We start from the raw sequence: 15,557 nt of genomic DNA on the forward strand, positions 1-15,557 counted from the left end.
ATCTCGGGCTTCTGGACTCCAGCCCGTAAGGAAGAAACGTCTGCTGCTGAAGCCCCTGCCTGTGCTGCTGTGGGGACGGCCTCCGCAGACGGACACGCTGGGGGCGCCAGCCGGCCCTCACCCCAGCCCAGGTGGGGGTGGGGCACACGGCTCAGGCCCAGGCCAATCAGCGTGGACCTGGCCACAGCCACGGCGAGGGTGGGCACGGGACCCAAGCCTGTCCAGTCAGGGTGAGTCTGGGGGCTCTGTGCTGGGAATGTGGAAGCACCTGCCTCCGCCGAACCTAAGCTGGACACGGGCGGCTGCCTCTCCCTGCGTGGAGGGCTCAGCCCGCCGGACACTGCAGGGCTGGAACATGACCGGGGCCTCTCAGCAGGCTGACTGCTCTACGGCCCCAAGTCTCTGCCCAACCATGGTCAACCTCCCCCAAACAAGTTCTCAGAACCCTGCCACAGCGACCTCGGCCTCGGATGTGACACCGGCTCTGGCGCCAGCCAAGGCTCGAAAGCCACACGCACTTGAGCTGCCGCCTGTCTGCCCAGGAGCGCGCCCCGCTCAGCCTAGTAAGGGAACGCGGCACCTGCCGGGGTGCTGCGTCCCCAGAGCTGACCTCCCGCCAGCCCGACACCCGCCGAACCATGCCAAAGGGCCAAGAGTCAGAACCTCGGCTGTTTGCTGGAAGGTTTGCTGTAAGTTTAATGGCAAGTTCACAAAGCACAAGGAGCGTGAGAGCGCGCGCGGACACACACACACACACACACACACACACACACAACTTTGATGTGGCATTTCTCACCCTAGCGGAGTGTCTGGGCCACCGTCAGGGGCTGCGGAGGCATGGGGGGCAAGGTGGGGCCCCCGAGAGGGTCTGGCACTGCCTCTGGTGAAGGGTCCGCCCCGCTCACCTACATTGGGTGCCGGCACTGAGCTCCCCATGGGCCTCAGGTGCCTCAGGGGTGCTGAAGACCTTCTCGTGGTACTCGATCAGCAGTTCGGTGAACAGGTTCAGAGGCACGAGGGCGCTCAGGGAGGATGCCCCCTGAGACGGCCAGATTAAATTCAGCCCAAAGACGCATGCCAGGTTGGAGCTGTTCATTCTGTTAAAAATGCACTCCCGGGACACCTGGAGGAGGAGGACACACATGAGACCAGGCGAGTGACGGTGGGTTCTGTGCCAGGGCCTTGTGCAGCCAGCACAGCTCTGGGCCTCAGTTTCCCCGTCTGCAGAAGGAAGGGCTTGGGCTTGACGCTTGAGGGCCCCTCTGGCTTTGTCAACGAGCTTCTTCTGGAATCTCCTTGGCATCAGTCTTGTCTTCTACTCCAAAGGACCGGGAAGGTCCCCTCGGGGCGGCGGTGGGGGGGGTGTGCCTCCAGGACAGTGGGTGCAAAAGCACGGTGTGCAGTGTCACCCAGCCAGAGCACGTCTCCGATATCCACACTTTGGCCAGTGAGTCGGGCATAGTCAAGACGGACCGGCATGCAGGGGTCACTGGAGGACTGGGGGCGGTATGGGGGCAAGAGCCTGCCTTACAGCACTTAGAACCCCAAAAAGCAGGATACGTCACCCATCTTACGGATGGAGACACTGAGGCCCAGAAGGTGCAAGGGACTTGCTCAAAGTCATGCGGCCAGTAGGTGGCTGGGGAAGGGGGGCATCAGAGGGCATGGCCTGATCTCTTCCTTGCCTCCAGGGTCCTGGGGGTGTCCATGAATCAGAAGTAGGCAATGCAGAGCCTCGGGGGTCCCAGGAGAACACAGAACTGGGGGGGTTGGGGAGAGCTGCACTGGGGTGGATGAGGGTGCCCAGACCGCCCAAGCCTCGTCTCTGGGAGACACGCAGCCCCGAGCCCCTGCAGGTGTCCCCCGGGGGCCAAGGCTACGCAGCGCCAAGCCCCAGGGGACATATTAATGCCAGCAGCATGGCAGAGGACAGAATAATAAATCCATCTCTAGTTCATGAAAAAGTAGAAAAAAAGATGCCGATCACTTAGTTTCTGGCTTCTAAGAAACAAGGTCAAGTGACAGAGAGGGAGAACGAGGTAGCCTATTTTTTTACAGTGATCTCTACGCCCAACATGGGGCTCGAACTCATGACCCCAAGATCAAGAGCGGCCTGCCCTACCGAATGAGCCAGGCAGGAGTCCCCAAAGTTTATTTTTTAAAACGAAGAGGTGGTCCAAAAAAAACCCCCCAAAAAACAAAATAAAACAAAAAACCCAAAAAACCAAGAGGTAGTGTTTGATGAACTTCAACAGGTGACACTGGCCCTGCCCAGAGGTCCCTCCCCTCCACTGGTCATCACATTCCCAGGCCACCTGCCAGGCAGCAGGGTTCCCGCACAAGCCCCAAAGACCCAGGCCGGCCCCCCGCCGTGGTGTCACCATGCGGGTGGAAATGTGCCCCGCGGCTGAGAGCCCCACGGCCAGCCGCACCGCACTTGGCCTGCAAAGGGCCCGGAGGGATGCGCATTCCAGGAAAGGTCGGATGACAGAGGGTCGTGGGTCTGGAAGCAAAGGGAGTGACCTCAGAGACTACTCCTCCCTGCCTGAGGCGTGGGGAGCTCAGCCTGGACCCCGAGCTGGGACAAGTGCTTGCCTCACTGTTCATTTTCTCACCCCATGTAGGGGCTGAATGGCAGCTCCACCAAACAGACGTCTCCCGGGAACCCAGGATGTGACTGACCTCAGTCGGAAACAGGGTCCCTGCAGAGGTAATCAAGGCTCTCAAGTGAGATCATCCTGGATTACCCCACTGGGCCCTACACGCAGTGACAAGCATTCTTGTAAGAGGAAGCAGGACATCTGTAGAGAGGGGACGAGGCCTTGTGGGGACAGGCAGGAGCGAGGCGGCCACAAGCCAAGGGATGTGTGAGCCACCAGGTGCTGGAAGGGGCAGGAAGGACCCTCGCCTTGAGCCCCCGTGGGAACACGGCGCTGCACACCCCGCGATTCTGGCCTTTGGGCCTCCAGGACCGTGACAACACGTTTCCATTGTCTGTAGCCGCCCATCGGTGGCACCGCGTCACGGAAGCCCCAGGACACGTGCGCACCCGGTGACTCACTCCTCCCTCAGGAACGGCCTGCCCTGTCCGCTCACTGTGCATCGGGCTCAGTGCCCTGGCTTGGGGACCCTGCTCCTCCCTCCAGACAGCCCGTGCGGGAGACAACACGGGAGCAGGGGACCTCAGTCAAGAAGTTCCCATCAGTAAGCGAGGGCAGCGGGGGGCGGCAGGGGCGGGCAGAGAAGCAGAGCTGTTGCCTGGTCAGGCCTTGAGGTCCTGCAGGCCAGGGAGACCCTAGACCCTGCTCCGTGTGGGCACCGTGAGCGGGACAGGCCGCCTGGGCCAGGCACAGAGCTTGGGCCTCCCCCGTCCCCTGCCGCCGGGGCCCCGCTTTGCCCACTCACCTCGTGCAGGAAGCCCATGAGGTAGCTGAGGACAGCGCGGTTGTGTTCTGGAAGGCTCTGCAGGATCTGGCGGCAGCGGGTCACCCGCAGGCTGCTCTCCACACCTACAACGGGACGGGGCCCTCCTGAGTCCTTCCCGAGGGGACGGCACGGACGGGGCCCCTCCTGAGTCCTTCCCGAGGGGACGGCACGGACGCAGGGAGGAGGCCAGCTCTGAGGACAGACTGTCCCGATGTCGGGTCTGGACGCCTCCCTGACGCCCGGGCCATGAGGCTGTTCCCCGCAAAGCCCCCTTTCCGAGAGCTCCAGTCCGTTCTTTACCCTGGAACTGCGGCTGGGACCTCCCCGAAAGCGCCGGAAGCCGAGTCACTCACTTCCTAGCGGGAACGGTCTAGCCCAGCAGTCCACGAACCACAGCCTGCGGGCCGCAGGGCCCCCGTTCGTCAGTACAGCTGGACGGACACGGAGCCACCCGCTCCGTGTGTCCGTCTGTGGGGCTTCTGCAGGACGGCGGAGCAGAGGATGGCAACACGGATGGACCCGCAGAGCCTGAAAGATGGCCTGGCCCTTGCCAAGAAGTTCGCCGAGCCTGCTGCAGACGGACATGACCTGTGACTCCCGCGGCTCGGGGCCCCATGCCCTCCGGGTCTGGGTGAGGCTGTCCCGGACTCAGACCCCCCACTTTCCTCGGAACGAAACCCTCCACTGGGCTCCATAAGCTGCGAGTCAAAGCGGATCCACAGTGACTCCGCGGGCGCCCAGTGTGCTCCGCGGCAAACACGCGTGTGCATGTCCCGCTCCCCCAACACGCCCACCTCCTCCGGCCAAGCCTTGGGCAGGGCCACCATGAACACCCTGTGCCTTCCAAACACAGCCACTGCTGAAAGGCAGGGACTTCCCTACCCGTGAATGTTCCTGTCGGCCTCTTAATAGAAGCTCTTCTTTTGTGAACTCAAGCCCTAGTGGGTTATGTCAACGGACAGTTCCCGTGAAGTTAATATTCCCAAGAAACCAACGAGCTTGGAGGCTGCCCTCTTGGTGCCTGGACGTCAGCTTCCCAGCCTCAATGTCATCTTTCTACGAATTATAGTCCCAGAGTGGGTCCTGGTACCAGGTCCACAGCTCACGACAGTCCCTTCGAGAAAGAGCCCTCGGGGGTGAGCAGGAGAGAGCCGCCTACGGACTGTCCCAAAGCCCTTTTTGTGGGCCATGAGCCATGTCACGTGTTTTATGCACATTGAATCCTCAAAGCAGTCCCCTGTTCCATACCAGTGAGGAAAGTGACCTCAGAGAGGTTAAGTGACATGCCCAGGGTCACAGAGCTACCACGTGTGGACGCCCAGACGTGGAGCCACATCTGCCCGGCTCTGAGCCACTCCTCTTTACCTCCTCACTGCAGACCAGACGGCTGTCCCGGCTATGATTTTCCCGTGCCTTGGACACCGCAGGCCACCCAGAAAGCCCATTCCTCCCGGGCGCACCCCGGAAAGCCTTGTTTTCACATCCGTGCAAGGAGAGACCCATCCCACATGAGTAGGGCTTCTAGATGAAACAGAGGACACCCAGCGAACTTTGAATTTCAGATAAACAGCAACTCTTACTTACACTATAAAGGCAATCATTGTTGACTGGAAATTCGAACTGACGTGAGCGTCCTGGGTTTTCTCATATCACTAAATCTGGCCGGGGGGGGGCCTCCCCCTTCATTACAGAGCCTCGGCCTCTGCCCTATTGATTTGGGGGCTGGGGGGGGTGTGTTTACACTGTGAACTTGTGTTATTTCCATCATAATTGTTAAAAATTTTCAGCAACTGCCCCAGCCCGGCCCCCTGGTGCAAAAAGGTCCTCTGCCAGGGCCGCCTGCTCTCCTTCGGGGGAAACACCGACGCCCACCTTGAGACACGCTGCCTCTGTGGGGTTCTGCCCCCGCCTTGGGCCGATGACATGCCTGTCCCTGCAGCTAGCCTGGCCGTGGTGGCCTGGCCTGGCCATGGACACCGTGGCCCACCGTACCAGACTGCAAGCAAACCCTACCCCCCCAGACTGGCCCTCCGCGGGCACCCCTAGGACAGGCACCTACTGGTGATCCCGAGAATCTGCTCATAGGCCCTGAAAGTCAGCAGCGGTTGGGGCAGCTCTCGCAGGAAGGTCTTCAGGATCACGGCGGGGACGTGGATGTCTCCATAGTCATCAAAGTTCACCGGCTTCCCTGGACAGAAAACGTCATATCTGGGTCATGACGGGGTTGGGGATCCAGCTTCACGGGGGGCTCAGACGCAAATGCCTTTAAAAACTCCTGTGGGGAAGAGCTTTCCTGGAGCCAGGCGTGTCCCTGCCCCGGGTGTGCCCCTGTCATCTGCGGGCTGGGACGGCTGCGGCCCGCCCTCCTCTGCTCTCCAGAGGCCTGGGCTATTCTGGGGCTGAGGTGGGGCGGGGCAGCTGCTCTACCCTGGGATTTGGGACCCTGGCGCCTTGGAGAGCGGTGGAGGCCGGTGTGGGGCTGGTGCTTACAGTGAGGGGTCTCTGGGCACCAGACTCACCTTGATTGTAGAGCCTCTGAATCTCGCGGATGGTGTGGACGCTGGCCGATCTCCGGAACAGGCCCTCAGTGCGGAGTCCTACGGAAGGAAGACCTCCAGGCATCTCACAGGTCCCAGCACATCAGGTTTCTGGAACATTCCCTGACTTCTGCTCACACATCACCCTCCTGCGGCTGGCAGGGCATGCTCTCCAGCCGGGTTCATTCCCTCCCACCCCCACCATCCACCAGCACCACCTTTATTCCTCGAGCTGCTTTACTCCCCAACCCCAACTGATGGTTACTTCTGAGGCCCCCAGAAGGGAGACTCTCGTCAGACAGTCCTGGGGTCCAGCCCAACTGTGTTCATCCAGCCGCATGACCTCAGAGAAAGCACACAGCTTCTCTGAGCTTGGCCGCCCTGTCTACAGAGTAAGGCCACGAACCCGGAGTCTGAGGGCCGTAGAGAGGATCCACAGGACGAGGCCCGTGTCCAGAAGGCTCCACAGGTGCTGCCTCCTCGTGTTCCCAGCGCTGTGTCTACACGGCTGACCCGTCTGGTGTGGTAGCCACTGTCTGCCCAGGGTGATGTAAATTTATATTTAAGTCATAAAATTTAAATAAGATTAAAAATCCAGTGGCCCAGCATAGGAGGCATCTAGGAAGTGTCGATCGGGCTATTGGCACCCGCAGCCAGAGGCTACCATGTGGGACCCGGCAAACAGAGGATGCGGCCAAGTCATCCGGGATCGCACTGGGCTCCTCTCCCAGTCTCTTCTCTGTCCTGAAGCCGAGAGAGCTCGTCAGCATTCTACATCCGACTCCGATCCGTCTCCATGGAGCCCGTCCCCATCTCTGCGGGTTAGTTTCCCATGGGCACCACGGACCTGCACAGTCCAGCCTCTCCTGCCCCGCTGCCTGCTCCACACCCCTGCGCCAGCCTCCAGTCTGCTCCACACTCCTTACTACTCCCGGCCTTCGCATGTGCCGTTCCCCCGTGTGAGTGGCTGGTCCCTCTTTTTTCCTTCTGGGAGACTGCAGGCGGGGAAGTTCCGAGACGGCTTCCCGTTCCTGGACCCTGTGCTACAGACACTTTCTTCCTGGTATTCATTCAAACACTAGTCCACGTGCTCCAGAGAAGGGACTCTGCAGAATTCAGGTCCAAGGCAGTGAGCTGACCCTAAAAAATGGAGATTATCTGGGGCGCCTGGGTGGCTCAGTGGGTTAAGCCTCTACAGCTCAGGTCATGATCTCAGGATCCTGGGATCGAGCCCCGCATCCGGCTCTCTGCTCAGCGAGGAGCCTGCTTCCCCCTCTCTCTCTGCCTGCTTCTCTGCCTACCTGTGATCTCTGTCTGTCAAATAAATAAATAAAATCTTTTTTTTAAAATGGAGAATATCTTGGGTGGGCCTGACCTAATCAGGCAAACTTTTTAAAAGGGACCAGATTTTTCCTGGCAACAGAGTGCTGGAGCATGGAGGCTGGAATCCGACAGATGGGAAGGTCTGTTGGTGGAGGGGGAGGGCACAGGGGAAGGGGAAAGTGTGCACCTCTACAAGAAAAAGAACTGACAGCCCCGAGTAAATGGGCATGTCTGCATGAACGGAATTGGGCTTACAGCCTAACGAGCGTGGAAGTGGATTCTTCCCCAGGGCCTCCAGGAAGGAACGTAGCCTTGCCAATGCCTGGAGTTTCGCCCTGTGAAGCCCCAAGCAGACTGGCCCCCGAGCACCCTGACTTCTGACCTACGGAAACTTCAAGAATAAATTCATGCCGTTTGAAGCCACTAAGCTTATGGTCACTTGTCATGCAGCAGAGGAAGCTGGTCCAGTGACCCTCGGCCCAAGTGTCCAAGCTCAGGTCCCCTGATGTCCAGGACAGCTCAACCCCGCCCGTGGGAGCACCTGGTCGTCACAAGTGTAGTGTTAATGGAGGAAAACGTCACGGAGTCTCTTGGTTCCCACCACGAGCCCCCAGAACAGGGGCTGGGTGTTGCGGTTACCATGGCAACCCCAGGGCCTCCATCCGGGCTCGAGACAGGGAGGCGCCCAATGAGCACACGCTTAGTCATGTACTCGCTCAGCAAACACATACGGAGTTCCCACTCTGGGCTGGGTTTCTCGTTCGATTTCATACTAAAGGAACTGATAGGTTCGAACCAAGGAGACGCCATCTCACAGTTTCTGACTTGCGGTCGTGAAGCACTATCTTCTGTGTGTTTCCGAAAGATGGAGCAGACGGGAAGTGCCCCCAAAGTGGAGACCATTCCAAACGACCACCACAGCGTCCTCCGGCCCGAGAGGGAACATGCAGTCCTGAGCTCGCCCGGTCACAGAGCACCGGGGAGTCAACAGTGGCCCCCACGTCTCGTCTGATGCAGCCTGCACCCCCCCACCCCCGGCACCTGCACCTGCCGGTCCACCCCCCGCCGGCAGCCTGCCCCAGCCACAGAACCATTCTCCCCGAAGGCACCTGCCCCACTGGGGAAGGCACCTGCAAAACCATTACCTGTCGCGTCATCATTTATGGGGGGCTCTATGTGTATCGCGGCATTTAGGCCCCACAGCAACCCCGTGCTTCAGGTACTGTTACCAACCGCATTGGGCAGATGAGGAGTCAGAGGCCCAGAGAAGGTAAGTAACTGCCCAAGGTCACACAGCCAGTCCACAGTGGAGCCAGGATTCAGACCCAGACGGTCCACATGCCTGAGCCCAGCCCGTCCTGGTCGGCCTCCCGGTGCGGCTTCCACCCCTCCAATTCCCCATCTGCAGGGTGCGCAGGACAGGAGTCGAGGCCCCCAGGGACGTGCACCCAGAGGTCCTTGTGCCCCAGGCGGAAGCCAGCTCTCACTCACCTTTCTCTCTCAGGTACGTCACCGTGAACCTCAGCACAGGAGGGATGAGCTCCCCTTGATTTTTGTCCTTGAGGCTGAGGGGAAAGAAGAGGAAGTAAGTGCTTCCTGGGCCCGACAGGAGACTCTGGTCTTCTCCACGCCACGGTGAAAACACAGGACTGAGGAGCCATGCAGGGGGAGATGCGGCCTCGGTGCTCAGAGAGTCAGTGTTCCGGGGCCGAGAGAGGATGCCTGTGACACAGGGGAAACCTGGGGGCTGGGGGCGCTTCCCATGAGGGCAACTTCTGAGTAGGCTGTGAGGGATGGGTAGGAGCCCGTGGGGAACCAAACAGGGAAGGGCGTTCCAGGCAGAGGGGAGTGCACAGGGCGGGCCCAAAGGCATGGGATTCGGCCGTGAAGACAGACCCAGGAGACCCAGACCAGATGCTGACCCATCAAACACCACGTCGGACACACCGGACATGCCGGACACGCCAGACGACACCTGGCCTCTTACTGTGCTCATCTGACAGAGATTCACCACACAAGACAACTTGAAAACACAGGTAGAAACATAAAAGACTGGCCCTCCCAGACAGACAGACACACAGACACACAGACACATTCCACCCCAGGTGGCAGAGTTAGCATCTGAGGCCAGAGCCGCCCGCACTGAGCATTCCACTGCCCCCTTTCCTCCTGTGTCAAATTTTTTTCTCTCTCCTCATCTGCCGGACGTTCTCGCCCGGAAGGAAGCATCCTTGGGAGACTGTGTCGGACGGAGGGAAAGGGCTCCGAGGTCAGACACACCGGCTGGAGTCCTGCTCCGGCACAGTTTAGCTGAGAAGAGCAGGGGCCTTGCTCCTCTTAGAGAACACGTTGTCCAAAGGTCAGTTAGGTTCGCTCGGATGACTGCGGTGGTCGCGTCTTCTAGACGCTGGTTTCCCACCTACCGGTCGTTCAGAGCAGGGTACGGATGTCTCCGCGTGGAGCCGTGTCTGCTTCTTTCTTGGTTCTACTAGGTTTTCCTTCGTGTATTTAAAAACTCGGTTACTAGCCCATGCACTTTTACATTTATGCCTTCTTTATTATTATGAAATGTCCCTCTTTGTCCCTGGGTTTATTTCTTGTTCTGAAACCCACTCTGCCTGATATTAATACAGTTCCTCCAACTTTCTTTAGGTTGGTGGTTGCACGGCTTAAGTTCTCCATCCTTTTACCTTTTAAAAAATAAAGTTTATTTAAGGGCACCTGGGTGGCTCAGTGGGTTAAGCCTCTGCCTTCAGCTTGGGTCACGATCCCAGGGTCCTGGGATGGAGCCTCGCGTCAGGCTCTCTGCTGAGCCCCCAGGGAGACTGCTGCCCCCGCTCCCACTCTCCTGCTGTGGTCCCTCTCTCACTGGGTCACTCCCTGTCAAATAAACAAATCTTTTTTTTTTTTTTTAAGATTTTATTTATTTATTTGACAGAGAGAGATCACAAGTAGGCAGAGAGGCAGGCAGAGAGAGAGGGGGAAGCAGGCTCCCCGCTGAGCAGAGAGCCCGATGCGGGGCTCGATCCCAGGACCCTGAGATCATGACCTGAGCCAAAGGCAGAGGCTCAACCCAGTGAACCACCCAGGTGCCCCTAAATAAAATCTTTTTTAAAAAAAACAAGGCACCAATAGCATCCACAGGCCTCCGAGTGCCCCGCGCTCCGTGGGCAGCTGGTTTCCCGGTGTCTCGGCTGAAGCTCTATGTCCGGGACGAGAAGCAACAACCCAGCCGGCTGAGAGGCCCTGATGACAGCCGCTGCCTTTGTGAGTCCTGTCGTCATAGGAACGTGGGGGGGACAACCCCCACCCTTGTCCAAGGCTTGGCTTCCCATGTCCCTCTGGAGTAGAGTCCGGACAGTCCCCTCTGCGTCCCACGGAGGGAGGAACACGGTGGACGGATGAGCGGCTTCTTCCTCCTCCTGCTTCCTGTGGGAGCCACACAGAGCTCCGCCCTGCCCTGAGGTGCGGGGCCCGAGGCCAGTTTCTCAGCCTCCCCAGCCTCTGTCTACCCAGATGGAGAGCAGAGGTGCTGGCACCATTACCGCCCCGCCGGGAGCAGCAGTCAATGCTGAGGTTTGTGGAAGGCTTGGTTACATTCTGAGTCAAATATACTAACAATTCAAATCACTGGAATGCCAGGGCCTGAGTGGCCTCCCAGGCCAGATATGGGCGGCTCGTTTCACGGGAAGACACGGGCTGGGGACACTGCAGGGACCGGCCCAAGATCTCCCAACTTGACAGCCTGGGTCTGTTCATTCCAAAGTCTGTGCTAGTTAACATTTCGGGGAGGGGTCCCCCCCGCCGAGACCTGTAAAATAGGCCGGATGGACACTGGCGAGCGGCCCAAAGACCCCCTTGCCTAAGCTTAGCCCGTATCTCCTCTTTCACAAGCAGGCTGTCAGGGCAGGGAGGGGCCCGGGGTCCCAGAGGGGAGGGGTCCGCTCGCAGCCGTGGGGCCCCCCCGCCCAGACATGCCTCCTCGCCTGGGCATTCAGGGTGCACTGACTCCAGCCGGGCGGCTCGTGGTGAGCAGCAGAGAGGGTCCCGGCGGTCCGTTATTCCTCTCGACGGCACAGAAACCCCCGCTGAGGATTTCTCCTCCATCCCTGTCCCCAGCTGCTGGCTCGGAGAGGGGCCCACTCAGCCCACTGAGTCAGGGCGGAGAATGACCTCTGCCCAAGAGGTTCTGGATAAAAGGTGCCTCCTGACCAGGTGAGGGGGGAGTGCCCAGGCCAGCAGAATCCTGTCCTCCCATGACCCGCCCTGTGCATCCCCAGGTGTGCAGGCCGCGGCCAGTCTCCGCAAGGGGGCACGGAGCATTAAACCCACACCCTGAACTCAAGTTCCGAGGCGCATGCCAGGCGCAGGGGCTCTCGGGGGCACAGTGCTGTTCCGGGCCCGCAGCCCCCAGAGGGATTCCCAGGGATTCTCATGCATAATTCTCGCGTGTAGCCCCTCCCCTTGGGGGACGTGCCCCGAGTTATTCAGAGCATGTTTCTTCCCTGGTTTTGCATGCAAGGAACACAGAAAGGAAGAGAGACTGCAGCATTGTAGAAATAGCATGCACAGGGAGGCACGGCCGGCCTGCCTCGCCGGAACCCCGGCTCTCCCACCCGTCCGAGACGGTCCTTCATCTCTCATCCCCCTCCTAGCTCCGAAAGCAGGACGCTGGCTGCAGCTCAGCTCACGTCGCTGACCTGGGGAGGTCTCAGCCGCAGAGGGGGCCGGGAGGTCCCGGGCACTGGCAGAAGTGGGGAACGCAGGTGGAAACCCCAGGAACCACAGCGTGCAGAAGACCAATGTGCACCAGCACGCCCACCCACCACCGGGACTGCGGGCTTCGTCCCTGGGCCGCACTGGGACAGAAGACAAAGCAGACTCAGAGAGGGAAATTATGTTATCTGAAGCCAGAGAACTGAGGGTTCAAATCAAAATTCGCTTCCGGAGTCCTGTACCCAGAAAGACCACAGCTTCACACTGTGGGTTGGGGGGTCTGGTGGGGTTAACCCACCTCGGCACAGCTGGCCCCTTAGGGAGGTGAAGGAAGAACTGGAAAGTTTGCCCCCAAAACTCTAATGGGGTGGGGTGTCTAGCAAGTCAGGCTAGTTCTCATGTGACTGAGAACCAGAGTCTGAGGGACGCCTGTTCCCCTCCGCACAGGCCATTCCCAAAGAGTGGCAACTTCTGTCTTCTGGACAGCCCGTGGCGCAGGAGACCAAAGACGAGTGAACCCAAGCACGCAGCGAAAGAAAAGGGAAAGCCGGACGCCCATCACCTGTTTCCTCGTGAAAGCAGGCCCTGGCTCAGCCAAAACCTCCCGCTCTGGGAGAGACGCAGCTGGAAGAGACACGCGGTCCTGCTTTCAGGGGACCTCTGAATCTGTCACCCCCAGGTCCCATTCCTGCAGATACGAGAGGAGGCGGAGAGGTGGGGTTAGGGGGAGCACCCGCCCTTCTCCCATGAGTCTGAAGATCCCACAACCCCTGTGAAGGAAAGATTCGCTCTGATCCGACACAAACTTTTGCAAAAAACCGAAGGGCCATGAAGCTAAGTCAAAGACACCACAATGGAAGGTGGCCGCAGGCCCGTGTTTCTGAGGAATACAGGCACCAAGTCACCCACAAAATACCAGCAAAGCAATTGAGCTACATGTGAAAAGATGATCTACCACAAACATCCTAGAATACAAGATTGATTATTATGGTTTACTCCTAGAATACAAGATTGGTTCAACACAAAAACCAATTGATGTCATCACTATATTAGCAAAGGACAAAAGCAGGGGTGCCTGGGTAGCTCAGTGGGTTGGGCCTCTGTCTTTAGCTCAGGTCATGATCTCAGGGTCCTGGGATCGAGCCCTGCATCGGGCTCTCTGCTCAGCGGGGAGCCTGCTTCCCCCCGACCCTGCCTGCTGCTCTGCCTGCTTGTGATCTCTGTCTGTCAAATAAATACATAAAATCTTTTAAAAACAAAAACAAAGGACAAAAGCTATGTGATCTCAATAAAGGCAAAAGAGGCATACGACGCAATCTCACATCTCTTCTTGGAAAAAAGAAAAACAAGACCCGACCACTCAGCAAGCTAGGGATGGAAGGGCTTCTCCTCCAATGGCAGACGGTGTCTATGAAAACCCTCAGCTAAGATCACATTGAATGGGGAAAAATCATAGCCACTTCCCGGTAAGAACAGGAAAAGACAAGGATGTGCGTGCTCTACCCAGTGGAGGGTCTGGTCAGTGCGATCAGGCAATCAGAGGAAATAAAAGGCATCTGGAATGGGCAGGAAGAAGTAAAACTATTTCTATTTGCAGATGACATGATCTCAGATATAGCAAATACTCAGAATATTCACAAAACATCTATTAGAACTAAAAACTGATGTTGGGCAGCAGGATAGAAGGTCAGGGTACGAAAATCAACTACATCTACTCGTTAGCAGTGAACAATCCAAAAAAAGGGAACGCAAAAAATTTCATTTACAACTGCATCACAAAGAACAAAATACTTACATGAATTTAACAAAAACAGGTGCGAAATACAGAGACGGGGAGCCGTAGAACCTCACGGAAAGAAAAGGAGAAGATCCACCTGTGAGGAAAGACTTCTCGTGGTTCACCAACTGGAAAGTGTGGTTTGGGGAAGACGGCCGTGCTCCCCGAAGGGATCCGCAGAGACAGCACGATCTCCGCCGAAATCCCAGCTGCCTTTTTACGAAACTGACAAGCTGATTCTGAAGTTAATTTGGAAATGCAAGAGTCCCCAAAGAACCAAAAACATGTCGAAAAAGAAGAACAAAGTCGGGAGACTCACATTCCCGACTTCAGAACTTAGTACCAAGCGACAGTACTAAAGACAGTGTGGAACCAACATGGGCTGATGGATGAGAATCAAGCGTCCAGAGATAAACCCTCACACTCATGGGCAATCGGTTTTTGACAAGGGAGCCAAGGCAATTCGGTAGCGGAGAGAATGGTCATTTCAACAGGTGGTCCTAAGTCTGTGTGGAGTCATCAGGGAAGGCTTCCTGGAGGAGGGGAAGATGAAGGAGAAATGAGAGCCGGCAAGCCGGGCAGCGGGGACTGGTTCACACGGTCTGCACGCCTTGTTGTGAAGCTGCCCCGGGCCTGGAGCTAAGGAGAATATGCTTTTAGCTCCACTTACGGGGAAAGAAACTGGGGTGAGTTACGTCACTGGCTTGACTTCCCCAAGCTGGGACCTGCATCCCCTCCGTTACCCAAAGGAGGCCCTCATTTAGCTGCCCTCCTCCCCATACCCCACAGCTGCCCAGCGGGAGCTGTACGGAACGTGCACGTGCCTTTCTCCCTCTTCGGGGATGGCGAGGAGCAAAGCTAGCTTGACTCTCTGTCTCGCCCTTAATATATTAACTTAATTAGCTTGTTCTAAGGTGATAGCTTTCTGTTGTGTGCTTCTGAACTTAACTCAGCAAATTAACATTTGTGAATAGGATTTGGTTATGAATTTTAATGACTTCCATTCATTCATAGTCCAAACAAATTACATATTTGGTGCTCTATCTAATATGTTTATTGCCATTTTATTGTAGTCATTTGCAATGAAACAGCATAAAATATTAATTTAAAGAGGCAATCCCATGGATTAGCTCTCAAAGTGGCACACACGCGTGTTCTTCAGAGGCTGTCCCGGGATACTCATTGTTCCCTAAAGCTGCAATGAACTGGGGACGCGGGGCCGGCTCGGTCGGTTGAGCCGATGACTCTTGATCTCGGGATCGTGAGTTCAAGCCCCGCGTTGGGTGTCAAAAAAGAAAAAAGTACAACGAACTGATTTTTAGTTACAACTGGCCCCAGAACTGGAGTGAATAGAGGCCTTTGTAAAGGACATCTCTAACACCCGTCTTTGGTCTGCTAACGTACGCTGCCCCACAGACCAGGCTGAAAGCGAGAGGGGACAACAGAAGCCTCAGAAGTACGGAGCCCACCTGGGCCCCTGTGGACAACTCCCAGCTCCTTACCCACCACTCCTTACCCGTGCCAGCCCCGCCCTCGGCTCGACCCCAGCCCCCCAGCCCCCGCGAGCCAGCGCCAGCCCCCGTGGCGTGCTCTGGGAGCCGGGTGACCGCACACCTTCCTCCCCCACACACTTCTCCCTGCCAGCTCTTAGCTCCCTGTTCCTGCTGCAACCAATTACTAGGACACGGCAGTTCCGAACGGTTAGAGCTTACGGTCCTAGCCTTCTGCAGGTGTCAGAGGCTAAAACGGGTCAACGGGGCTGTGTTTTGTACAGAGGC

The 15,557-nt window shown here is 57.6% G+C and overlaps 1 protein-coding gene across 7 annotated transcripts in view; it reads right to left on the bottom strand.

The window, feature by feature from the left end:
• Nucleotides 1–671: 671 nt before the first annotated feature.
• The window catches only part of ARHGAP8 (Rho GTPase activating protein 8), a 56,021-nt gene continuing 41,135 nt past the window's right edge, over nt 672–15,557 (bottom strand). For 4 of the 7 annotated variants that reach the window (XM_045083722.1, XM_045083724.1, XM_045083721.1 and 1 more), the window contains 5 exons: nt 8,778–8,851; nt 5,946–6,023; nt 5,486–5,614; nt 3,406–3,509; nt 672–1,123 (listed from right to left, as the gene is read on the bottom strand). In XM_045083722.1, the coding sequence (XP_044939657.1) occupies nt 902–1,123; nt 3,406–3,509; nt 5,486–5,614; nt 5,946–6,023; nt 8,778–8,851 (607 nt within the window). In that variant the 3' untranslated portion in view covers nt 672–901. Of the gene's footprint in view, nt 1,124–3,405; nt 3,510–3,726; nt 3,998–5,481; nt 5,615–5,945; nt 6,024–8,777; nt 8,852–15,557 lie in introns of those variants that run through there. The other 3 variants (XM_045083725.1, XR_006607778.1, XR_006607779.1) reach the window with 3 other exon arrangements.

Source organism: Mustela putorius, unplaced genomic scaffold, assembly GCF_011764305.1.
Source record: "Mustela putorius furo isolate JIRA1106 unplaced genomic scaffold, ASM1176430v1.1 tig00000738_pilon_pilon_pilon, whole genome shotgun sequence".
Classification (NCBI taxonomy): Eukaryota; Metazoa; Chordata; class Mammalia; order Carnivora; family Mustelidae; genus Mustela; species Mustela putorius.